The sequence below is a fragment of the Helicoverpa zea genome, chromosome 19 (genome assembly GCF_022581195.2).
Source record: "Helicoverpa zea isolate HzStark_Cry1AcR chromosome 19, ilHelZeax1.1, whole genome shotgun sequence".
Lineage (NCBI taxonomy): Eukaryota > Metazoa > Arthropoda > Insecta > Lepidoptera > Noctuidae > Helicoverpa > Helicoverpa zea.
This window is the reverse complement of record NC_061470.1, coordinates 10,352,011-10,378,277: the sequence shown is the minus strand read 5'-3', so window position 1 is coordinate 10,378,277 and position 26,267 is coordinate 10,352,011. Positions and strand designations below refer to the sequence as shown.

Sequence of the window (26,267 nt, the reverse complement as noted above, 5' to 3'; positions counted from 1 at the left end):
TGCACTCCAGCTGTAGGTACATATTACTTATTCAGTAAGCGATGGCGACAGCGATCTTTTGTTTTATAAGGAATATGGTTCTGCAGAAATACATGCCGACTGTTTGTCTGATAGCTCAAAAGGTATCCTCAACTGCATATAAACTCTCTCATGCTTTAATTAGTGCCTAGCTAGGATAATGCCCTTATAAGTCACAATAATTGTAGTATAAGTTACAATTCGTTGCTGGGGAGTTTGTTGCGCTACTTCTTCTTCCCAGCAAAAACACACTCGAAGTGGTGAAGGGTGGGCGTTTTGGGGGCTGTCTATTGTAAATTCCTGACGACCAAAAAGTGCTGTCTTGCGGTTTCCGTCCTGGTCATAGTACTGTAACAGCCTTGGTCAATATTACGGATGACATCAGGCTGGGCATGGAAGGTGGGAAATTAACGGTTCTTGCACTGCTGGACTTCAGCAATGCTTTTAATACCGTCGATTTCGACATTTTGCTTGGTATTCTTCGCTCTCTTAACATATCTCCGACGGCCATTGATTGGTTTCATAGTTACCTGTACGGGCGCCGGCAACGTATTCGCATTGAAGATAAATATTCTTCATGGTGTGAAACGACTGCTGGTGTGCCGCAGGGTGGCGTGTCGTCCCCATTACTCTTCGCTATATTTATTAATTCAATTTCTAATAAACTACTTTCTTCCTATCACCTTTATGCAGATGATCTCCAGATCTATTCACAGGCTCCACTGGATCAACTAGCAGAAGCAATTGAGACCATAAATAAAGATCTTAGTCAAATAGCTGAGTGGAGTAGGTGCTATGGACTAAGCGTCAACCCTCTAAAAACCCAGCTCATTGTTATCGGCAGTTCGCGGATGGTATCTAGAATTGACTGGTTTCGTCTCCCACAAGTCATTTTTGATGGTGTCCAAATACCCTTCAGTAAGAAGGTTAAGAACTTGGGAATATTCATGGACTGCAGTTTGTCTTGGGAACCACAGATGCAGGAAATCAGCAGACGGTTATTTGCTTCTGCAGGATCTCTGAGACGGCTGCGGAACTTTCTACCCACTGCCACGAAAATTGCGCTTGCACAATCTCTTTTACTTCCTATCCTTGACTATGCCGATGCCAGCTATCTTGACCTCAGAGTGGACCAACTAGATAAACTTGAGCGACTTCAAAATGTTTGTATAAGATTCATATTTGGTTTGCGCAAATATGATCATGTATCAGAATTTCGCACTAAACTCAAGTGGCTTCCTATGCGACTTCGTCGGAATGCTCATATTCTTTCTTTACTGTACTGTATTCTCTTCCACCCTACGACCCCTTCTTATCTTAAAGATCGTTTCGAGTTTGTATGTGACACGCATTCGCGGTCTCTAAGGTCATCAGAGAACTTAAAACTGAAGATGCCGGTGCATTCCACGACTTTTTATGACAAGTCATTTGTTGTCCAAGCAACTCGTTTGTGGAATGCACTGCCTGTATCTATCAGGCGCGCACAGTCTCTTGCTGTTTTCAAGAGTATGGTGAAGAGCTATTATATGAAACTTTAACACTCTCTCTACTTTCTTTATATTTATATATTTTTTTTTTTTTTCTCCCATCCAACATTCCTTATATATGTGTATGTATTGTTTATTTGCTTATACTTGTATATATACCTTTTTAATCATTATTTGTACGCCTACTACCCGTAATATATCTATTTAAAATCGACTCCATCCAAAGGTTGTCTGTAAGAGATTGCTTTTGAGCGATAAGACCGCCTATTGTACTTACACGTATTTTTTTTTTGTAATGTCCTTTTCTGTTTATTTTGGTGTACAATAAAGAATATTCTATTCTATTCTATTATAATCTAGGTTTGAATAAATGATTTTTGATTTTGAATAAAAAGGGGTTGATTTTCAGTCGGTCAACGGTCCTATCATCAGGATATAGCTGAGTAGGTAACAGTGTTTTACCACAGTTGTCAGGGTTTCTGATAGGTACATGGTACTCACGTACTACCTACCCGACTTGATTTAGCTTTCCTCTTCAAAACATGGTATACTATACTAGTGATTCACGGACTGACCACTGGTGGTCAGTTTTATCGTTCCACCATGCCACTTACCTAACTTGAATTGTTTGGTCATGAATTCCTTCGTCGAACATTGTATTCAAGGCAAATATGTATATCTGTCCCCAATACTTAATAGTTCTTTTAATCTACTGTACATAAATCCTGAAACTATGTAGTCGTAACGATACATTGCAATTCGAAATCGCAATCCAACTAACATCGCCCACTCATTCAACGCCAACAACAATCCACGAACCTTTAAACCATACAAAATATTAAATTACAACGAAAATTCACGTACGAAAATCTTGTAGAATGGAATTTATTGCCTCCTATATGTTGTTTTATTTATAAGAAAGCATGGGCCGCTCTGGGAGATGAAATTACGTGATACCATTGCGAATCAAAGTGATATACAGCTTTCTGTGTGGCACAATCAGTTACCTGAGTGTTTGTTGTTTCATTTGGGCCTAGTCGCTCGATTGACGACGATTATAATAGGATTTGTATGAGCGCCTGATGTGTTTGAGTTAAAAATCAGTCTTGTGAATTATTGCCTGACGGTTTTATTCATCAGCAATCTTTGTGTTAACATTATTGTGTGCATTAACATTATTATGCATACCTACCAAAATTGCACAGATTCTAGAGAAGTATTAGGTACTCAAATTCAATTTTTTTCAGATATGCACAGTAGTGCATGCACATCTAGTAACAGCTGTCTAAATAAACTGAACGAATTAGGTATCTGCCTTTCAAACAATAATATTTGGGTCAGCATTCAGTCTAACCAGAAAGCACTAGTGTTTTACATGGATGTAGGCAATGGCTATCCGACTTCCACAAACCATTTACCAGAAAAAATCGAAATCGAGTTTATTAAAACATAAATAGTACCTACATGGTTATTTTGTGGATATCTTTACTTAATAAATTCTAAGAATCCATTCAGTTTTGAAGATAAGAAAGTTCTTTGCATAATTAAAAAAGTAATTGCACAATATTATGCATAGGTACGGTTCGGTTTTTTTTTTAACTGTCGGAATATTTTAAGTTATTGTCACGAGAATCTCAGTACACCTAAACTATTCAATGAATAATTAGGTACTGTAGGCAAGCAATTTCTTTCTTAAAAAAATATTTACTCTAATAATTTCAATCATTTCACTGTAGGATTTCAAAACGCAATTCATTGTTTGATCTGCGCTAAACGAAACGTAACAAAATACCGCGACAAGAACTGTCAAAGATAACTTGCGAAATTGTCGTTATTCAACAAAACAAGAGTTTAATTTAATTATTTCGCGATGGATAGCCGCTTGTACGAGACTAAATTACCAAACCATAAAATATTTGAAGATTTAAAAGACAGTTTGGATGAAAATCCTAGTGGAAAGTTGCGAAATCTCATCGATTTGAAGGATGATGTGTTTTATGTTTGGAACTGCAAAGAAAACTGTTTACTGTGCTTAAACTTGAAACATTTGGAGGAAAATGGCGACGAGACCCCTTATCAGGTAATTAAGCACTTACTTACTTGATAATTTAATTGAATTAGCTTGATATTTGATGCCGGCATGACTTTCTCTGTAGAACATTTTGAGGTTATGTTATCTTGTTATGAAAGCTTCAGAATTTGTTGTTTTTATTTTAGGCATATCCAAATATTCTTCTCATTATTTACCAATATGTTACACGTTATTATAACTGAAATATTGGTCAGTAGGTCGTCTAATGAGTAAAAAATAAAAAGTTGTCCACTACTTAGGTTCTTCACATTGATTCTGATATAAATTCTTATCTACCATCACCCCTCAATGTTAATTGTCATAACAAGGCATTTAAGAATGATGGTTCCTTTACCCTAATTGTATTAGAAACCAATTCCCCTGAGATGGCCCACTGACTCAACATCATCCTCCGAGCCTTTTTCCCAATCATGTTGGGGTCGGCTTCCAGTCTAACCGGATTCAGCTGAGTACCAGTGCTTTACAAGAAGCGACTGCCTATCTGACCTCCTCAACCCAGTTACCCGGGCAACCCGATACCCCTTGGTTAGACTGGTGTCAGACTTACTGGCTTCTGACTACCCGTAACGACTGCCAAGGATGTTCAATGACAGCCGGGACCTACAGTTTAACGTGCCATCCGAAACACAGCCAATGGTGTCTAAGATATACTTAGAAAGTACATACAGACTTAGAAAAGTTGCATTGGTACTTGCCTGACCTGGGATCGAACCCGCGCCCTCATACTTGAGAGATTGGTCCTTTACCCACTAGGCCACCACGACTTTTTTAGACACTAGCCCACTGACTCAACATTCTCATATAATTTCATTATAATGCAGAAGTCGGCAGTAACTTAAACTTAGGACAGATGATTAGATGTTGATGATATACATATTAGAAGTAGTTAATATTATTAGAACCTTCTTTTAACTTGTAACACTCAGTATTATTGTTGAGTGCAGTGTACAAACTAAATCTTAGAAAGAAGCTCGGCAATTGTGTTAGTGCTTGTGCTTCTCAGAAAAAGTCAGTATAAGAAAAGTTAACCTGTAATTTTGACTGTACAAGGTGCTGAATTTAGTTTTATTATGGGATATTATGATAATTATGATAGGAATAATTGAAATTAAATTCATATTGTAATTTTCCTAGCTTTGTAATTCCTAGTTCTTATAAAAAAGAAAAGCCTTGTATTAAATACAGATGGCAGTTTTAAAATGTTAATTGGGTTTCTGTGAAAACCTACTAAGACGAGTAACACACAAATGGTCTCTCATTCAATTCCAAACTAAACTTAATAGTGACTGCGTAGCACTAGCATTTTAACAAAGTATTATTTGTTTTAATCATCATTCTCTTCACATATTATGCAGCATGTGAATATGTGTATACACCATTTTTAGGGCTCCGTACCCAAAGGGTAAAACGGGACCCTATTGTTTTCGTTTCTCTGTCTGTCCGTCCGTCTCTCACCAGGCTATATCTCATGAACCGTGCTAGTTAGAGAGCTGACATTTTCACAGATGATGTATTATTGTTGCCGCTATAACAACAAATACTGAAAACTGGAATTAAATAAATATTTCGGGGGGCTCCCATACAACAAACGTGATTTTTTTGTCCGTTTTATAAATCGGTACGGAACCCTTCGTGCGCGAGTCCTACTCGCACTTGGCCGGTTTTTTGTTTACACCCTAAGAGCTCCGAAACTACTGAACAGATTGTAAAAACTCTTACACTGCTCAAAAACTACACTCTTCGCGAGTAACGTAGGCTATTTTTATCTCGGTGCAGGCAGTAGTTCCCAGTTGACGGGAGTGGAATTCTATAAATTGATACTTATGTTGATACTTAAATTGATTGTATAAATAAATTGATACTGAATAATTTATTTTGTTTTCAGGTATGTTCTATTGAGCAGTATACATTATTGGTTGTCGACAGCCATACATAGCAAGTAGGTATTTCTTATATAAATTGAATGTAATGCCTTGCAGTGCAGTTACAAAATTGGTTATATATTTTTTAATACTGCTTTGGTGGGATGATTTATCATCACCGTTACTTCACAAATAGTCTTAACTAAATAGTTTGTAAGTAATTTTATATTAAAATTGCTGCACACTAACAGGGTATCCTGTATGTACCTCTACATTCTGTAACACCTACGTAATATAATACTCATGATCACAACAAATATTTGAAGTTTGAAGTTATTGATGTGAAAAAGTGCTAATTTATTTACTCTAGTTATTTTCTATTTTTGACGGTATTTCTCAAAGGTTTTAGGTGATGATGTTTGATAAATGCAATGTAAACAACAAGCTATAAGAACCCAATGTAATAGTAATTTTCCAATCTATTCAACTAATTTGGTTGACTATTTTTGCCATATCTGAATACTTTATATAGCATATCTGCCAAAGTAATTTCCAAATTGTGTATTTATTATATGCATTGAGTTATGTACCACAATACAGCATTACTAATACTCTACATATTTAAGTAGACGTGTCTGCCTGAAAAGGTATGAAAAGGCTAGGCGGATGATGATGACCGGATGATGGAGCAACAATTCTGAAAGGCAGATTAATATGCGAATCTCTAAAAGTTTATTTACGAACGTCTAATGTCCGTGACCTACTGATCAATTGGTGTAAGGAACATTTTCAAAAGCAAATATCTGCGCTCCAATATCACTAAGGACAATAATAATTACTTACCATATGCGTATAATCAAAATACGTTAATTTCAGAAATAATTGCGGCTAATTGAAAAATGACCGCACGAATCACTCTGGCTCCTGTAACACAGGGTCTCACCTAGCTCAGGAGCCAGGGCTTCCAATATAATTGTACCTTATTTTTATGCCAATAAAACACTTATCATTTTATCATTTAATCTATACAAAGTTACCGATTTAGTTGGCGCAAGTTTTAAATTCTGAAAGCTTTTCGATTCCTTGATATTGTCGAGCAGCTATACTTATCCGCAATTCAGCACTATCGATTTCACAATACTCCAGTATTACCCCCTATGTATAGCGTGTATGTAGGTAAAGTGTTAAATAAGAAAAAGGACCAATATTTCAACTCAGTCGTGATTTTGTTTAAATACCATGTTAATATAAAATCACGAAGTCAGATTTTTTTTCTTTTTTTCTCGAAATGGCAACAAGGCAACACAGAATCAATTAACCAAATTGATTAATAGCAAAACAAAACAATAAACATGTTAGAGCGGCCATTGAAAAGAGCTTTCGATCCTACCGCCATTAATCTCACTTGAAACGTTACCACGGAATTAATTATCCCCTGACCATACGATTTAATGGGCTTCCTGAGGGACCCTGAGGTTTCCGATTAAATCACTACATCTCATTGGCCGATTTATAGTGGCCAGGGTGGCCAAGATTTAGAGCTGGGTGAGGTCCGTTTGAGATGTGAAATATTTCTATTAGTAACCCTGCAATTAATGATTAAAGAAAATAGTTGACGGTGTCGGGTTCAAGTATTTTCTTATGTTAGCCAAATATGTCTTTGTGACCGATTTCTATATTTATACGTGTGTCTGAGAAAAGATAATATCCATAATGTAGTTCTAACTTAACCTGTTGTATGTCGGAGCGCAGATATACGCGAGACAATTGATTTTCTATTGCTGTGTAATTCGCAAGCGGTTAATCTAAGTAAATTCAGATTCCAGTAAAATGGTAAAACATTTTCTTTCCTTGATACTTAATCTCAGAATTGTCCCAAAGCATGTCCCAGCACGCACATAGCTTAACCGTCATGGTCTTTCTAGCCGAATTTATTGTTTCGGATCCGGTCCTCCGGTCTGAGTAGCCCTTTGCCCGGCCCGATTGTTAATCTGAACTTAGGTGTACTTTTCACCTTCGCTGTTTCGGACCAAGTCGGCCTTAAATCGCCGAGAATGTTCACTTACGGGGTGGTCTCTTTAACACGGAAATAATTTTCTGGGAAATGTTCAAATAAGTATAATTACGGAGAAATTTCATTTGGAATTGGTGCTGAATAGCATTTTTTGGCGTTTTGCTTGTATCATTCTTGATTCCGTGCAATTTGTTTACGTGAACCAACAAAAGAATAACGGTATTTATTCTCTGGCTTCTTACGCGCAAAACTTTGAAAAGTATTATTTAAATTACAATGCTCTCAACGAGTTGAGTTTCCTTTGTCAATTTCTCGAAAACGTGACTATAGGAAACCTCGTAACCATTTTTTCGCCGACCAATAGAAATGTCACGCACAATAGAGGTGGTCCTAAACTGGTCCACTTAAAGTCCAGACGGTATACATCGTGTAACATTTTAATTAAAACCAACTATAGTGACCCGCTTAGACCTTCGATTTAATCAGTTACTCAATAGGTAATTTCGGTGGCACTACACCTGGGCGGAACAATTAAGTTGACCCGCCTTCCATACATAAATGTGTAAAGCAAATATTGTCACAATTACGCGATAACATCAGCCTGTAAACACACGGACGAAGAGTGGTACCCTTCGGCGTATATCTAAAGGCTCCGGAGGCCCGTGTGGCAATTCTGATACAGGCTCATGTCTTGAGAATAAGCGACTATCTTAGAAACATTTCCAAAGCGACGCATGTAAAATTGGAAATAATTCTATTCCATCTTGATCTCCCCATTTATATCAAAAGTTTATAGGATTGCACACTTTTATAACAAAAATAAATATGAACGTTTTTCATAAGGCGTTCGTATCCACTTAGCTACATTTCGATTACCATATACACCCAACGTAACCACGTAACCGAACTAAACACATTTCTCTTACCAAAAACGCTAAAAGCATACAACTTGAAGCTCGCACTCTAAGATATTTTCCTCCGTACCTTAAGATCGTTTTATTACCAACCCGGATGGACTTCTGGGATGGATGGTGGGGAATGTAAATTTACTGTACGGAACCGGACGCGAGGAGGTGAGCATCGGATTGTTTTGTTTTTGGTCGGGCGGCATTAAGGATGGCTGTGGGTTACACCGTCTTGTAAGCAGTGTTGAGACTGACTGTCTTTTGACTGTAAATGCAGTATTTGAATATATTATTGGAGTATAAGATCTTATAGTTCGGCCATTCAGAGAATGCGTTCCTGACACGTCGCGATTGAACTGACGACGTAACTTTGCAATGGCGTTGCAGTTACGATAAAAATATTTTTGCTGGTTGTTTACCGTTTTAACAATTGAGGAGCATTAAAACAACATTATTATATCAATAATCAATGAATGTTATTACGTCGTCAGTTCAATCGCGACGTGTCAGGAACGCATTCTCTGAATGGCCGAACTATAATAAGAAAGACCATGATCAATAGGAATGCCAAAATAGTTTTAGCCTCTAAAAAGTTTCTTCTGGTATTATCTTCCTGACAGTAACAGGAGTCTAAAAAATTGAATCGAATTTTCAATTTTATTTTAGGCCGTCACACCTATTTACATTTATTCGTTAATCCAAATATTAAATCCCTAAAATAAAATCTATTTCCGAAGATACGCTACGGTCTAATAGCAGCCCTCCACAAATTCTCACCACCCCATTTCAACCGACTTTAAACTCAAGCCCCTTTTAACAAGGTCCTTTATCCACCAACAGATAAAGGCCAAGATTTGGGAGGTGAACTTAAGACAATCGCGTGTTCGGAGGCATTTCGCCGCGGCCTTTGTTTAGACGTGTTAGATCGATGTGCTTAATGTATGTGGATTGAACAGCGCGGGTTTAATTTGCCGCCTGTCCATTTGTTCCGATTGTGGCCTTATTTATTGTGTAGCAAGGATTGGTTTGTAATTAATGGTTTGTGTTGATTTTTGCATGCTCATGACTGCTTGTCGAACGCTTTCGTTGAGTCGATAAAGAGTTAGGTAGGATGCAAAAAGCATTTGGGCATAAAGTTTAATTATACATATAGAAAAAATATTATGAATTGAATACTAATCTAAATTAATGTTTCTTTGGGAAAGTTTCTCAATCAAACAACCTATAAATATTAGGTTAAAGTTAAATGTGTAACACAAATTCTACTTAACAAACTCGGACCTCACAGTCCTAAAACTAATCAAACTAAGCCACACAAAATCTATTAAACATAACAGTATCGATAGTCTTGTCCGGATTACACTCAAGTTGCCGGCCCAAGGCACATCGGTTCTTTGTGTAAACCGATTGCTAAGGGCTGCCCCAAGGAGGTATCTTGGGACAGGTGTGTACTTGCAAGGATTTTAATTAATAATGTCTCGATAGTGTGTGGTGTTAGGTAGCTGATTTATCGAGGGTACAATAGAAGGGTGGAACAGTAAACTTTGTTTAGTCTTGGATTTATTTTGTGTGTAAAAGATCTCGGAAAAGATGGCATTTGGTGTTAGAGAGTTTGTTGCAAATGTTTATCTTATGTGTTGATTTCAATACAATAATGTATTACACAAAGTTATTTTATTGCTTATATTGACGATATTCGAACAAAATCTATACCCTAATAGCCCTATTTCCCTATTTCAAAATCCATTAGCCTATTAAAATAAAACCGTCTTTCATAATGACTCAAACCCCTACTATCATAGCCATATAAGTTTCACTTAAACCATCGGAATATCGACACAATGGTCTTAATAACTCACCAGAAGATAAACAAGTCCCATAGAGACGATATATCTTGGGGCCCTTCGCTAACGAACATTCTGGAATTAACTGCACATTGCTGACGTCACAAGTTATTAGTTATATCTCATGTGTATTGTCTGATGTGCCAATAGTTGGATTAATTTGTACAGCCAGCGATATTTGGGGGTTTCGGTTAGGGAAAGTTTCGCGATAAGCTGAGGTCAAAGTAACCGAGTATAAGGAGATGAGCATGGTACAATTAGGTTTACTTACCGCAACTTACTGGCGTTGTAATTTATTGACCTTAGCAGATACACTACTAGTTTATATTATCCTTGATTTCAAAACCTATAGACAATCTTTCCAGTCTTGGCTTTTATTGCGAATCTTAACCAGTCTATGAGACAAACACTTTATAAGAAAGATAGATTTTTGCTACTTCAAGACTGGAATTCAAGCCATACAACATTCTCCTTTCCTCACTAGATCTCTATCTAACATATTAATTACTAATAAAACTTTAAAACGTGCACACCCATGCGAGTGTCTCAAGGCTCCCTAAGACGGCTCACCGCCCACCTCCCACTTCCCCCCTACTCTATGTCCGTACATGGTTAGTGTGAATATGTAAGCCCACGGGTGTTCATTAACTCAACATGTTAAGCCGATGATCGTAGATAGTGTTTGTGGCCGCTCCATTGGGCCCGATTGAGAATTTAGAAAAGACGGTTGGGCGGATCAGAAGACTGGGGTATTAAATAATTTAAGTTTTGAATGTCCAAAGTCACAACTGAAGCTTTTTGAACTGAAAAGAATCGAAAGTAATTTTATTTCTTCATAGATAGGTCTGAAAATTAGACCACTACCTTTTTCATACTTCATTAAGGTATCCGTTGAATCAAAGTAACCCAGCTTTTTTTATAAAGAACTTGAATGAAAATAGACCAAAACCTAAACTCTAGACGTTGTCGCGTCCAAACAAACTGATCCGAACATTTAATTAAGCCACACAAACTATAAATATTTATTTAAAATCCACCACAGTGGAGCGTAGCAGCGCGTTCACCTTGCCACTTGACATTTACACGAACAAATCTAAAATGGCGTCATGTAAAACGTACATCGCAGTAAGCACTTGAAACTCGTTCTTTTCCCGCCTCGGAGTGTCGTTGCCGACATTAAATCTTAATAAATCCCTTCATGCATCACGATGGCAGGTCCTTTGATTTTTCACTCGGCAAACCACGTCTGCGAGCTATCAAAGAAAATCACAACTCTTTTCAATGCGCGTCGATATAATGTTCACAAAGACCACCTTAATTGATCCCCCTGCGCCCCATTCCACTTGCTAAATATATGTATAAAACCGGTCAGGTGTGAGTTGGACGAACTTTGATGGTTCCAGGGCTATTGAGAAGGAAAAAACGACAGACCGAGGGTGGAATTGCTTCCGTTAATAACTGCACATTGTTGATTGCGTAATGGGACGTCTTTGTGTACCTCTAATTACTGAGTTCGGCATCGAACTGAAGAAACGTCAAAAAACAGTCTCATAATTTTAAAAGTTAGAACGTGCATTGTTCTTTCAATTGATATATTAAATCATAGTATTGCCAAAATATGTTTGATCGGTAACACAAAAAAGAAACAAAAATCTCACCTATACACGGTACCCAAAAAGTCAAGCCGAAGGGAGATGAAGAATGCACCGACGGCGCTCTCAATAGAGTGGACAGTGTACCTTCAATTTACTAATACAAATAAGCGCGACTGGGTCCTTTAGACCCCGACAACCGCTATAGGCGACGCTTTTAAAAGGACCTTGCCTATTGTGTTCAACCCTCAATCGTGGTCTCGATTATCGGAAAGAAAACACTCTCATCTATATTTTAAACAATGATCAGGGCACAAGAGACCCTTGGACGGGGGAAACAACGGTTGTGATGGATTGTGTGGGATACGGGCCAATAAAGCCTTTGTGTAGTTGTCGCCCTGTTCCTACAGTATGGGTTTGATGTTTGTGAATTATTGGAGGGAAATATTGTCACGACATGGGATATTATTTATTGGTTGGAGCTTGTTGAAAATAATTACAAAGCTTTTCAGATAGACCGTCGATATTTATGTGTCCATATCAAGTGCCTCATTTGTTAATCGTAGTGCCAGACGAACAGTTCTTTTGTAACCATGAATAGTAATTAAAATAAGCGCACAATTAAGCCAAGAAAAAGAACATAATCCCAACAAACAGCAACAATCATCAGATAATCTTTCAAAAATTCTAAAAGCGTGCGAAACAAAACAGTCCGGGTAATGAACCCCCATACATCATTAACTGGTAGTGTAGGAGTGTCACACAAACAATCCCGCTCCAGTTTCGCGAAAGGGACTGGCTGATAGTACGCAGTAGTGGATTCGTTACAGCGAGAACTCTAGTGGAGACCATTGTGAGTCGAGCACGTCTGCGCCGTTGTGTCCGAGATGTGGATAATTGCCCCCGCTGCCTACGGTCGGAGGGAAAAAATCTGGATGCGATTGAGAATTTTTATACTAAACTTTTTTTTTCGTAGGATTTTTTTGGAGATGTTGCAAAAATTCGAAGGAGTTTCCTTGTTATTTTTGGTGACATACCTAAGTTGCATAAATCACATGATGATTATCAAATAAGTTTTATTTTATGTAAAAAGTGGGATCCAATTATGTTGGTCATAATACTATTAAGAAACACACTTATAGATGAGTATTTATATAATAACACAACAATCTGATTTACGGACAGTCATTACCACTTTACGATATGCATTAACGTTTATACAACAGTAATTTATTCTCCAAAGGCCTTGAAGGTCATCTAACTTCAAGATACGGGAGGTCCCATTCATTAATTTTACGCCCTAACCCCTTCCAGAAGCATAAGGATCCCTTAATAAACCGCGACCGATGTCTCGCAGTGTTTATATGCATATAATAGCGTCCCAAATCTTCTTATTGTTCCCGAATATGGTTCGCAGCACCTCATGAACAGGTAATGACATTATTTATTGGCACTAAAGGAGCATCGAGGTTAAAGACAAAGAGTCCGAATAGTTCGCAGCTTCTTGTTATGATAGTTCGCAAACTATTTGAGTTATGACCACCTTCATTGATTCGACCCTCGTACGGAGCACATTCCAGAAATTATGCATCTCATCAAAAGAAACTTCACTTTATATACATTCTAGTTTGTTTTCGGAATGTCTTTGTTGGTATTTGGGGTGGGTTTGGTTGTAACCTACTCCGTCTACCGGGGATACGTAGGTTTATTAAGCAAATTACTAGAGCATAAAAATGTAGGCATTATAAGTATTTCACATGTGTGATGCACCCTGTACAAAACTGTATACTTCCTTAAGCAGGAATTAATGTTGCCTTTTCGTCATCGATCGGAAATCAAATAAAGGTGAGCCCAAAATGATTATAAACCTAATAAAATCAAAGTGGGAGGAACGGAGTGACGTCGGGTTTGACGAGGGCCCACCATCTTGAAGTCAACAATGGTTTTCCGACTTGTTCTTTGCGTTGCACCGTTATTAAAATCTCGTGAAACAATCGACTCGAAAGCGCACTTCCGCGGGCTGTGTACAGACTTGTTGACAGGATCGGCAGGATTTCTAGTTAGGAAAGACTTATTTTAGATTCGCAATTAATTTTCTGTCGGTTTAAGCTGGTCTGGTCTTTTGCGTCGCGGTTGGAAGATGAAATTCGAAGTTGAAACACTAGTTACTGAATTACACGTAGTATAATAAGTTTTTATGTTTCTGAGATTTTGCATTCGTCTAGGTATACAAAGATTTAGACAACACATTTCAAAGACACTTTTCTTCCTTAGCTTCATAAATGAAATTAAAACCAAACTGCTGAAAAAATCATCAGCATGATCAGTACTAAAATATGAACGAACACCAAATGCATGGAGTATTAATACCTGCTTCGCCGATGGTGACTCCGAACGGATCATTAAAGGATAATTATCATGCCACTTCACAGGAAACTGAAGGGTTCCCACTCGGAAATCTGATTCTTTCTCTATTTCTCCCCGCGAGGCGACTTTTTTCTCGGATAATGATTTTGGCAGCACTGCTAATAGGTGCTAAGACATATTTTTTTGTGAATGAAACAATTATAATCTGCTATGTAGTACCGAATATTTTTGTATTTCCATTTGAATTTATTTTATACCACATGGTTAAATAATTCGGACATTATTTTATTCGCTACCCCAAGCTCCAATAAATATGAAATCCTAATAAAACTTTGATGACGTAACACTACGATCTGACGCCCGATGCGTCGATCCTTCGGCATCCACAAAAGCCCTCGCCTTCGAAGGTCCGGCACCGAAGCGATGCATCATTAATGAACCACCGGCCACATCTATTGTGCACTATTTAACAACTACACACCCCGACGGGGATTTCGTACCAAATTAAACTCGTCCAACAACGATTGTATAGAAAATAATACTGGGAAAACTCTTTGTGCGAGCACACGGGCGGACGGTGCAAATAAAACTATTGTTACAAGTAGTATTAATTAATGTGAATGGTAAATTAATCAGCAAGGTTTCGGCTTCAGGACCGATGTGGGTGGTTATTTGACTTGTCCGTATCGAAAGTGACCCGTGTGAGAAGGATTAAAGGGGTTTTACTGACGTTTATGTAGTTCCGTGTTTTGTTAATAAAATAGCGTACTTAAATTGATTCTAATTCTGGAATTATAGCATTATTTCTATATCTTCTCAATATGCCATTCCTTTTAATTCATCCACAGTTTAAATATTAGCATTGTTTATTTGTTTTGAATTTGCAAATTTTCCAAAAAGAAAAAGTCCGTTGTGGCAAAAAAGGGGATCCACACAGACAGTGTTTTCTTTGGCTACACCTCAACTTATCCCGGGGATATGTACTCGCAGCGAATAAACGAATGCGAATAAACGTAGCACCATGTTATCGTTGGATATTTCTCCATAATTAAAAGTAGGGAATTGCTCGCGACGCTCCGCTCGTTGAAATCGGGAGATTTTAATTATGTTAGTGAACCGACGCTTTGTCCTCGCCGGGACTGCGATAGCTTTTTTGCGATACCCCCAGACTTTTTTCTGAGAAGTAAGCACTAACTAGAGATTTCACAAATAAAACATGAAGTAGTGAAAATGTTGAATGTAACAAAGTTAACGATTCGGCTTTGTGATTTTTGCTGTGATCCGAAAATAGTTTTTGGTCCTTTGCGACTGGATTAATGAGAATTGAATTTTGGCGTAATTAAAATTTTGGGTTATGATGTGATGATATAGAATAGGTAGACACTTCTTACTGCATGTGAATAAATTATAAAAAGTAGAAGGTAATCATTTCTTCCCTGACAAGTTGTAAGTAAATATCGAGTCCCTATTGCGTTTTTAAACCGTACATTTGTCTTTTATCGAAGGCAAAGTTAATCGCAGTATTAAGTTATAATATAACCTATAAAAATACATAAATTGATCCGCGCGGCAATTATTAAAACAAACCTCCAGTCCCATGAGACCCAAAATAGTAGCACAATAACAGTTCTAAAACATAGTTGTTTCATTGTTCCACACGTTAACAAATAAACACCGTCTGATTTCAGTTTAGCAAACCGTACAAAAGTTGTAACAAAATCTCATTTCGCACGAACAAACATTTGAATTTAACATGAGTAACGTGTATTTGATCGTGAGACTTGTTAGTTTTCATTAACAATCACATGTACCGTTTACAGCATCAAACAAACAACGGATTTTGATTGTGAAACATTTCGTTCTATAATGTTGGTGAAAATTTTAGGCATGTCCCGGGCAGCGTGTTTGCCATCGTCCAACCTCGGACCTCTCGCGCGTAAAATTACTATCAGCTACACCTTAGGTAAATATGTTGCCAAGAAATTCGCTTTGAACCCTTTCAGCCCTTTGTTGTTCAACTAAAACTATTCTCAGTTAATCCCTGGATAAACAGTGCTTGTTAATAAATTAACGCGTTATTAATATATGTTACTGTGACCCTATGGTTGGCAGGTGTCCCTTCAGGGTACGTTCTCTATTCTGTTTCATTTTACAACAAAGGTTGTGAACAAAGTTAAGAAACAGTAATTTCGGGTCAACTGTAAATATTGTAGCCATTCCGCTTTTTGTGTTGTTAATAAATTACGATATGGTTGGGTGACGTGTTTGCTTTGCTCTCATTATGTTGGGATATCTTTGTGAATTTCACTTGTTCAAAGACAAATCTGTTGGGGCTTTGAAAATATGGGCTTTCTTCAGACATGACTGTATCAGATTAAAAGTGGGTTTAAAGTTATAATGCTTAACTCCGCTTTTCCTTATCTTGTTTTCTGTATATCTTCGGCTTCAAACTTATCATTAATTGGATTATGTAGACAAGTGTTTGCATGCAAACTTAGTATATTTGATCACAATCATGAGTCATAATCAAATATTCTTAGTGATTCCGATCTAATCTCAAAACAAAAAAAAAATCATAGAAACGAAAAACTATTATCCCAATAACAGCGCACCATAATTAACGACATCACAAACCTTCATATTGCATCGCGGAAAAATAATCCGCAAGATCCTTTCATCCTCAAATGTATCCTAAGCTAATAAATAGAAGGAGAAAAACTCGGTCAGGGGGGGTGAGGGGGTCTAAGTGAGTGCTTTACGTCATATCCGAAATCCCGGTAAAGTGAGTCCGGTAAAGCTTGGCGGTGTTCGATGGTCCGCTCCTCGCGATCTCTGTAATAGCAATAGCTTTGCGTTAAAGCTGCCCGGAGCGAAGTCTTATTGTTTGGTGCAAGGATTGGCGAGTGTGACTGCTTTCGTCTTTGTAGGTTTATAATCTCTGACTGCTGATGTTGTAGATACTCATTCATTGTATTTGTTAGTTTACTTACCTTTAGGTGTTTCAATTTTTATTAATTAACGTGGAGAATTAAAATGGATATTCTAGTTGGTATGTGTTGGAAATATGCTGTGCTCATTGAAAAGCAAATTGACATGATTCAACAATATTGAATTAACGTTTCCAGTATCATATGGTACGGATATAATAGTTTTAATTTCCTCAAAGTTCTGGAAATTATAGGAATACAATTTGACTCTATTGGAAGTATGAAAACACTATCGCAACATTAGTGATGCTCTAACTTCTGAAATTACGTACTTATGTCGATTTCAGCTGGAAGTATTTCGTCTGTAACTTGTCCCAAATGGAGCGTGAACGTCCGCTTATCTCCTATATCTTACGTCACGGCGTTATATCGGCGTGGCTTAGCGCTTTTTCATCAATCCTGCTTTATTACGGCGGATTCGCTTTTGTCTACGGCCGGATGTCGGTCATTTAGCCTGACCGTGCCAGTCTCTATTACACCCATCCGATTTCATTCGTATCTGTCGTCCGGGACCGTCCGGAATCCGTCTTCGGACGTCATCTGCCGTTTACTTTGGACGAATTTCTTTTTTTTTTCGTCTCTTTTTAAGGCACTTGATGTATAACCACCCGCCATTGTCAGTTTGTTTTCTGTTTGGCAATTTTTAACGGGATTAGACGCGCCGACCCCTGGTCTGATCACGTCTTTGCAGCTGCCCGTCTATTTATGAGGCAATATTTTAAGGAATATTGAGTAAAGTGGCCTTTAATCTACTAATATAATGGGGTTTAGCGGAAATATTACCGCGCGTTCAATTGTGTTTCAGTTTCCTATTGTTGTGACCGAATCTTGTGTTAGTGGTCGTCTTGAGATTATTGTCAACTCAAGGGGAAACACTAGCTATTGATTTAGAAATATGAAAAGTTTTTCCTTGTGTAAAATACTTAATGTTTGTCAAAACGTGATGAAAATGTAAAACATATTACCTTATTCTTACCATCTAATCACGAACCGTCTAACAAGTTCTTATCGATATGAACGTTTCAGACGTACTTATCCGTAATCAATAACGAAAGAAATTCTCAACCTGATTTAATCCTTATACAAACAGTTCATCCCAAAAATATTGATCAGTTTTCCCAAACAAAAAAATACACACGCGAACCAGTCTACTATAGTCACCCCGATAGCAATCCCTGGCAGAGTTCCCAATGAAATGGGATTAAATCATGCGACATTAGCGTTGCCTCGTCCACAGCACTAAATAATCTTCCTTTTATTAAAGTCGAGATAAATGATTATACAGTCGACTGTCCCTTGTTTGTCCCTGTGTGTCGTAAATGGGAAAGCGGAATTTTTCTCAGGAATTACGGGGTGTATTTCGTGTCGATCTCGCAAGAAAAGAATGTCACGAAGGGAAATTCTGGCGTCTGAAGTACTAAATTGGTCTTGTAATTGATGTCTATTGAGATTGTCCCTATTTCTAATATTGAGAATTCTTCTTTGTTTGTTTAGTCAGGATTAGGTACCTACATTTCTTGGTCCTCTCTTTCAGATAGGATCCTATGAGTCGCGGTAAATAACTTCATTATCATTGTTCTTCATAAGATGTCCGGTGTTATTATCTAAGTTTATTTCCTGCATCGCGTGCCCATTGTCCATTATATCGGTGACGCGGCTTTAGTTTTGAGTAATTGTGTCCCGGACAGGGTAAGACGAAGATCACGTAATATATGGTCCCGGGTGATACTTTCCATTCATTGTTCTATCATTTATCATGCGTTCAATATTTACTTGGTGTCTTTGGGTGTATTTTTGTTTGTTGTTGTTGTTTCTTCTAGTTTTATTAGTTTTGTTTTTACTGTCTTTGATTAACGTGGTAGATCTTTCTGATTAGGGCAAATAATTTGAATGACTGTATTTCAGTCAAAGTGTTCAAATTTTTATATCGGGTAATGTACACGTAACATTTCTTAATTGATGATATAATCGTAGAATACAAAATCCTTGCGAGTACCTGCTTTTCACGAAGTGAAATGAAATTATTGCTACGCGACGTTATAAAACTACTGGGTTGGAAATAACCATCAAGGCACAAGTTACATACGTGTTTCATTTAAACATGTAACCTAGAGCTTGGTTACATACCTGAAAAATTTTATACAGATTCATTTTAAAAGACCTTACAAGATTTGACTCAAGCAATAGAGTTATTTTTCATAAAGATTAAGAAAACTGTAATAAATTACGAAAAGGTAGGTACGACATATATGCCTACTTTGAAACAATGACAATGTTATTTTCCGCAATACTACCTACGTAGTGTTATCAATAGTAATCGAATGTGTCGTCTGCACCACTAATGGTATTAGCTTTATTAATCATTTGCCATTCGCTCCTCGTACTGCCGGTGGGCTGTGGTGCTCAAAGTTTTGGGGTACGTCTTCTGCACCTTGTGTGTTTTGGGGCTAAGGATCTGTTTAAAGTTATTAGACATCCGTCAGAATAATTTTCAAGTGCTGTGCTGTAACTGTATGTAATTATTACATATACCTACACTAAAATCGCTTACGCAGTACGTTCGCTTCAATGGGCTTTTATAAAATTGATGTCTCGGAAACAGAAGTTTACTTTTTAATTTAGGGCCTTGATAAAATTACGAGTATTCCCTTTTCCCAACCGCGTTATAAAACCTAAAACTCAATTATTTCTGAAAGTAGTTATTTTAAAATATTACAATTTCTCTATAGAACTAATAAAACTTTGAGAAACATTACTCCTTGTCGCGTATTGTCACCTATTTGCGGGCAGGAAAAGATATTTGATTAGCGTCCTCTGTCCGCGTCCCCACGGACCTCGGACATATGTTATTTATCTAGATGTGACCTCCTGCGTGGCTTATCAAGAAATATCGGTTCCTTAGGTGCGCAATTTATATAGGGAGTACAGAAATTGCTGGTCCCTCGATGTTTGTTGTTATGTTGTTTGTGTTTGACGAGTTTTTTTGATGAAAGATGATTATTTTATTTCAGACAACTAGGACCCATAAAAATACATTTGGAACTATATTTTTAAAGTAAAACATCCGACAACAAAAAAAACTAACGTGTCAATAAGTAGATTTTAGTTGTAAATCTATTTCTTGACACGATTAGACGATATGACCAACCAGTTAGCCTTTTGAATTTTCCCAGTCATTTGTATAATTTAAGTTACTCATGATTCTAATTTAAACGTTCTACAGATATGAAAAAGGCTTCTTGTTAGAGATATTAAGATGCCTCCAAGATCCACATTTTGATCATCAGACCTATCAATCATTGATCTAAAATAATCTAAATCAATGGTTTGTTTGTCATTCACTTAGTACTCATCTAGAATATTTAATTCTTCACGTCCCCATGTAACTAATACTCCCGTGGCCGTGTGTCCAGGGAAATATGTTTAAATAATTCGATACACGTCCATTTGGAGGGAGGGCTGTCATGGAGCATGAATGATACTATTGGTATTATCAAGGTGTCATAAAATAGAAAGAAATAGTTTTTTTTTTTTAAGTAAAAATGTTTAATTCGCTTACTTTTTTGGGGTAATGTAAAGTATCATGTTTGGAAAAGGAAACAATTTTAAGGCGTTTTTATGGAATGCGACATAAAAGTTAAATCCAGTTAGAGATTGAACCGGATTATGTTAAAAATGAAATAAAGTTTACTCTTTATGACAGATTTTAACGTTCTACTTTCAGTCAGTGTAAAATACAGACATTTAACACAAGACATGTGAACATATAACCCAACATAACGAAACACAAGCACTTAGGTATCAACGATTATAACCCTCTACGAAAAATAGTTATCAATTTGTTAATACTTTCAAATGAATACAAACCCCATAAAACAACCATTATCTTCACTTCCGTTGACATACAATTCAATTACTTACTAATAACTAATATTCATAAAGAAATCCCATGACGATCGCCGATCGTATCGCATTCGTCACTGTTATTTAACATAATTATAGGCTGCGCCCTTATTGATTGGGGAGTTGAAGTATATGTGTTTACGTGGTACGTTCATTAGGCTAGTTTTTCTTCAGAGATGTGTGAGGATGCATTGCGAGAAATGTGTTTTTGAAGAAGCAATAGAATCACTTATTTACCTAGCTTCGCTCAGCAGAGCCCAGAGACGGGTGTCTCTCTCATTTTCACAGCACAGCTAGACCTCCTCGCACAACACATTTACCTTGCACATCGTCATCATCATCAGCCTATCGCAGTCCACTGCTGGACATAGGCCTCTCCAAGTGCACGCCACTAAGATCTATTTTCGGCTTCTCGCATCCAGCTCCTTGCACATCTCTGCTGGAAAACCAGCCCTAGTTTGTTTTATAAAATTATTGTGGAGTGAGAGTTGTTTAGTGTGGAGCTGATAAAATAAAGCTAAAAAGCTGTACTAGTAGCATCCTTGCTAAAATTAGAAAATGACTGTTTCGTTAAAACACAGACAAAAACAGGTTTTTGAGATGAAATTGAAGATATTCTTGAGACGGTGATATTCTTAAATTGGCATTTTTTTTTAAGTACACAACAACAATAACTAATATTCATAAAGAAATCCCATGACGATTGCCGATCGTATCGCATTCGTCACCATTATTAATAACGACTATTACATAATTATAGGCTGCGCCCTTATCGATAGGAAAGTTCAATTATATATGTGTTAAATTAAAGTTATACTAAGTGATAATTTACGTTGGTTTCTTTAGTTTGTTTGTTGGTTTGATAAAATTATTGGATCAGTATGAAGGTGATAAAATAAAGCTCGAAAAAGTGACTAGTAGCATCGTTACTAATATTATAAATGGGTTTGTGTTGCTTTCTGTCAAAACAGCTGAACTGATTGAGATAAAATAAAGGAGATAGGTGGCTGGATACAGTAAAGTTCGAGGTAAAATTAGAGGGGAGGTAACTTAGACCCGGGAGAAGGTTTTAGGATAGTTTTTGTCACCATCCGGCTACGGGACGCGGGTGAAACCGCGGGCGAAAGCTAGTAAACAATATTCATAAAATACCGAAATCCCATGACGATCGCCGATCGTATCGCATTCGTCACCGTTATTAATTGTCTATTACATAATTATAGGCTGCGCCCTTATCGATAGGGAAGTTAAATTACATGTGTAACTAAATGATGGGTTCGATCTTTGGTTTGTTTGTTGATTTGATAAAATTATAGGTTTAGTGTGCCCTTTGATAGGTAATAAAAGAAATTGTAATGTGTATTGTTTAACAATTACAGCTATACCTTTTCGTTTATGTGTTATAATTTTGAAAATAAGTTTTTACTTTGTGACGCTTTTACGCCAAAACTGCCGAAAAAAACGAGATAAAATTTCGAAATAGGTGACATCTTGAATATGTTAAAACTCAATTAAATTATTACGATGCTTGTAAGTTACCATTATGTTGTTTTCTCCTTAAAATCAATTCTAAATAAAAAAAATGTATCAATGTAAACTTTATTCCAACTAATCCTAGAGCAACAGTATTTCACAAAAGGGCTATTTATAACATAGTTTGATTAATAGACACCATAGTATCGCTATTAGATAATGTCAGGGTGCACCCTAATCGATGCATGGGTGAACATAAAGGCGTGCCTTGAAATATGGATGTCGTTAAATAAATTATTATTATTTGCATTTTATGTCAGCCTAGTAATTATTGCTGTTATTGTAAGAATTTTCACGCATAAAAAATTACATATCTAAAAAAACTTTCAGGGTTTTCTAACAAGCTCACCAAATCCACCACCAAAATGTGTCACAGAGAGTCCTATAATTATCGGAGACTAAATATTCCTATGAATCACTCTGTTTATAGGTGAAAATTGAACGGAAAACTGTTTAGTTAGTTTGAATTTATCGCGTAACAAACCGATTGATATAAAACATCTACTTATAATGATTACACTAGTTTACAAAATCAAACTTTTTGCCTGTTGCCGTGGATTTAATGGCTGGTAACATTCACTTATGTTTAGTTTTTATTAATTACACCCGCAAAAATTTTTTTGTAGCTCGACTTTACTTGTTATTGACTTTCTCTTTTCTGAACCTTTTTCAGTCGCTGAAGTACGTATTTTATTGTAATTATACAAATATGTGAAGTTTTTACAACACGAGTAGTTCAAGGAGGCGTTGTTTGAACAATCCAAACCATGTTTGTTACTTATGTGGAGAATATGTGTTTGAGAAGAGTAGAAATGTCATCAGAGACGCTTAAAAATACTTATTTTTTATATTTTGGAATGTTGTTAGATAAAAATGACAAATCTTGGGCTCCTGATTGTGTTTGTAAATCGTGCGTTGAATATTTAAGATTATGGAAAAGTGGTAAAAGAAGTACTTTTCAACTTAAAACACCAACTATTTGGAAAGAATCGAAAAATCATCTCGACGGCTCTTACTTTTGCAGCGTGAACATAAACAGCTTAAACACCAAAAATCGAGCTAAATGGCAAAACCGAAGTAGAACATGTGTTTAGCGAAGAGTGTAGCATTCACCTGAACTTTCAGAGAATAAAAATTATATTGAATTTTGAAAAATTATAATGAAAATTATGTTGAACTTGTCGAAGACCTGCTTTTACAAATAAGAGGTATGGGATGCAATTTGAGCATAAAGTCACTTCCTCTTCAGTCATCTGGACAGATTTCCAGAAAATTTAGGAGATATGAGCGAAGAGCAGGGGAGAACGTATGCATCAAGATTAACGTGTCATGGAAGAACGTTATCAGGGTTTCTGGGATGTAAATATGATGTCTGACTATTGCTGGTCTCTGATACGCCATTTCCCAAAGTCTACACATAAGAGAAGAGCTTTAAAGCCAAGTTTTTTGGAACTTAACAATTAATATAATTTTTAAACAAATATTCTTTAAGGTAAATCCACGTTTTTTCTCTTTAAACCGCACTTAGCTGAATCTCAAAAACTAGAGCTGATAAAAAAAAACTACTAATAGTTTTAAATATGGTTAAATATGAGTAGTCAACAACAGCTTAAAAAATCCCGGCAACAAATGTACTGTAAACTAGTGTTATCATAACATTATTTAGGCGCTTAGGCAGTACATACATTGAACTTTTTTTACCAGGTTTTACTAAGGAGAATTCCCAAGTAAAACCGTGAAGCAAACTAAGTATAAACCCAACCACTTAGCCAGTTCAATACAGGCCATTTAATTAGAAAGCGTGCCATCATTTACTATGATATGACGCGTTTGACGGCAAGGCGTGCCATTGGCGATAGTCAGTAATTAGCGATGGCTTTACACTGCCCGACTGACTAATTGACCCCCGTAACGATGTTTACTGAATTTTTGATCTGAATTAAGGAGCGGTTATTGAATGGTGTTTGTCGTTAGTGACGGTTAATTGTCTTTTTTGGGGTATGTTATTAAAACTGAAGAACGAATTTGATGATCCTTAATTATAAAATAACTACTGATTTCCGTTTTTACGATAAAATAAGTGGACCAATTTAGGAAAGCATGAAAAGAAACTTGTTTATGTTCGCCTTTACAATGGATGCAGTTCCGAATAAACAGAACTTGATACTACTATTGAAATGGCTAATTTCTATCAGCTGCCTAGCCTTTTCCACGCTATGAAAAGGTGGGTAAATAACCGGAACCAGTGTCTAACATGGAGCGATTGTAAATGAAAGTACTGGCGTATTTCCAACACACAATTGTAAATACACGACCTCTATTTCTCGACTATAACTAAGCTAATCAAAATCCTTTCACCAGATAACCATATTCATGAAACAATCGCATTACCGGAACTAAAAGCAAGACATAACAGTTATAACTAATTATGATTATTACAGCAAAAAACTGCATGCTACACACACATCGCACATGATTCCGTTGCATATTAGATTTAATGGCGCGCTCCGAATGTTTTAATCACAATTTAAGGGAGTCTTTCACTGTGCGAATGAGTGTGTATTTTCGTTGGGCAGCGAATGCTCTACCTACCCGGTATTTCGACCATGCTCTCGGCATAAATAAGTACTGTTACTATCAAATCTGACTAAATAGGTATGTGTAAAGCTTGTGGCACATTATAGCAGCACCGCAACAGCACGGCTGCAGCACGGCGTCGCCTCGAATTAAGACTACGGCTAGCTGCCAGCGCGCTAACCACGCGCTGTCCGCTCGCCGTCGGCGCGCCGTTAGCGCGCCGGCCACGAGGTGTAAGCTTGCTGTCACCGCAAACTCAGTATTATTTTAAGACGATTATGATTGATGTTATGATTGAACACGACGCAATGACGTTGTTTCGCTGCCGGCTCGGAGTCGGCGCGCAATTAGCACGCCGTCGGCGCGCTGTACGCATGAGGTCCGCTCGCTTGCAGCACGCAGACGGCGAGTCGAGTTGTGTGGAAGCGGCAAGCACGCTGACTGCTCGCCGTTGGCTTTTTTATATTGACATTACGAAATATATTATAATATACACGATTTAATGCTCCAAATTGAATGACACCTTAAATGCTGGTGTTTAGCCGTGCTGTTGCGGTGCCGCTATAATGTGCCATAACCTTTAAGTTGCGAATGTCCGAAAGAGTTGCCGCGTCTCCAAGCCACTCTTGGCACCAAAAGGAACAAAGTTGAGATTTAGTAAGTCAAAGACTGTTCTCCGTTGCACCACAGCTAAGTAATCTCATGATTTCCCATCTCCGAAAAAAGTCCTCAAGTAGGTGTCGATCCGACTGCTAAAGAATTGTCAAAAAAAAAATATTTAGAAGGTGCATTAAATGGTTAAATCTCACTTAAGTACGAGAAGTTCACGCGTATTGAGTAAGATTCAGATGGAAAAATATCGTCCTAAATAATGCAGTCCTTTTGTAATTTTAACGTGAAGTGATAAACGTTGTGACTTTGACATGCTACACTTAAACAATATTATTATCTAACTAATAACTATAATGTTTTTTTTACAACACAAATAAAGTTCGCAGCATCAAGATCACACCTTAATCAGCGCTCACAGAGCAGGCAGGAGCTCGCTCAAAGCGAATAAAGATATCTATATTCATTAAAATTTAA

General features: G+C 37.1%; 1 protein-coding gene across 1 annotated transcript in view; it reads left to right on the top strand.

Annotated features, from left to right (window-relative positions):
* The first annotated feature begins 3,296 nt into the window (after positions 1 to 3,296).
* Positions 3,297 to 26,267, top strand: part of LOC124639814 (nucleoporin 88) — an 82,526-nt gene continuing 59,555 nt past the window's right edge. The window contains exon 1 of the mRNA XM_047177295.1: positions 3,297 to 3,585. Within this exon, the coding sequence (XP_047033251.1) occupies positions 3,376 to 3,585 (210 nt within the window). The 5' untranslated portion in view covers positions 3,297 to 3,375. The remainder of the gene's footprint in view (positions 3,586 to 26,267) is intronic.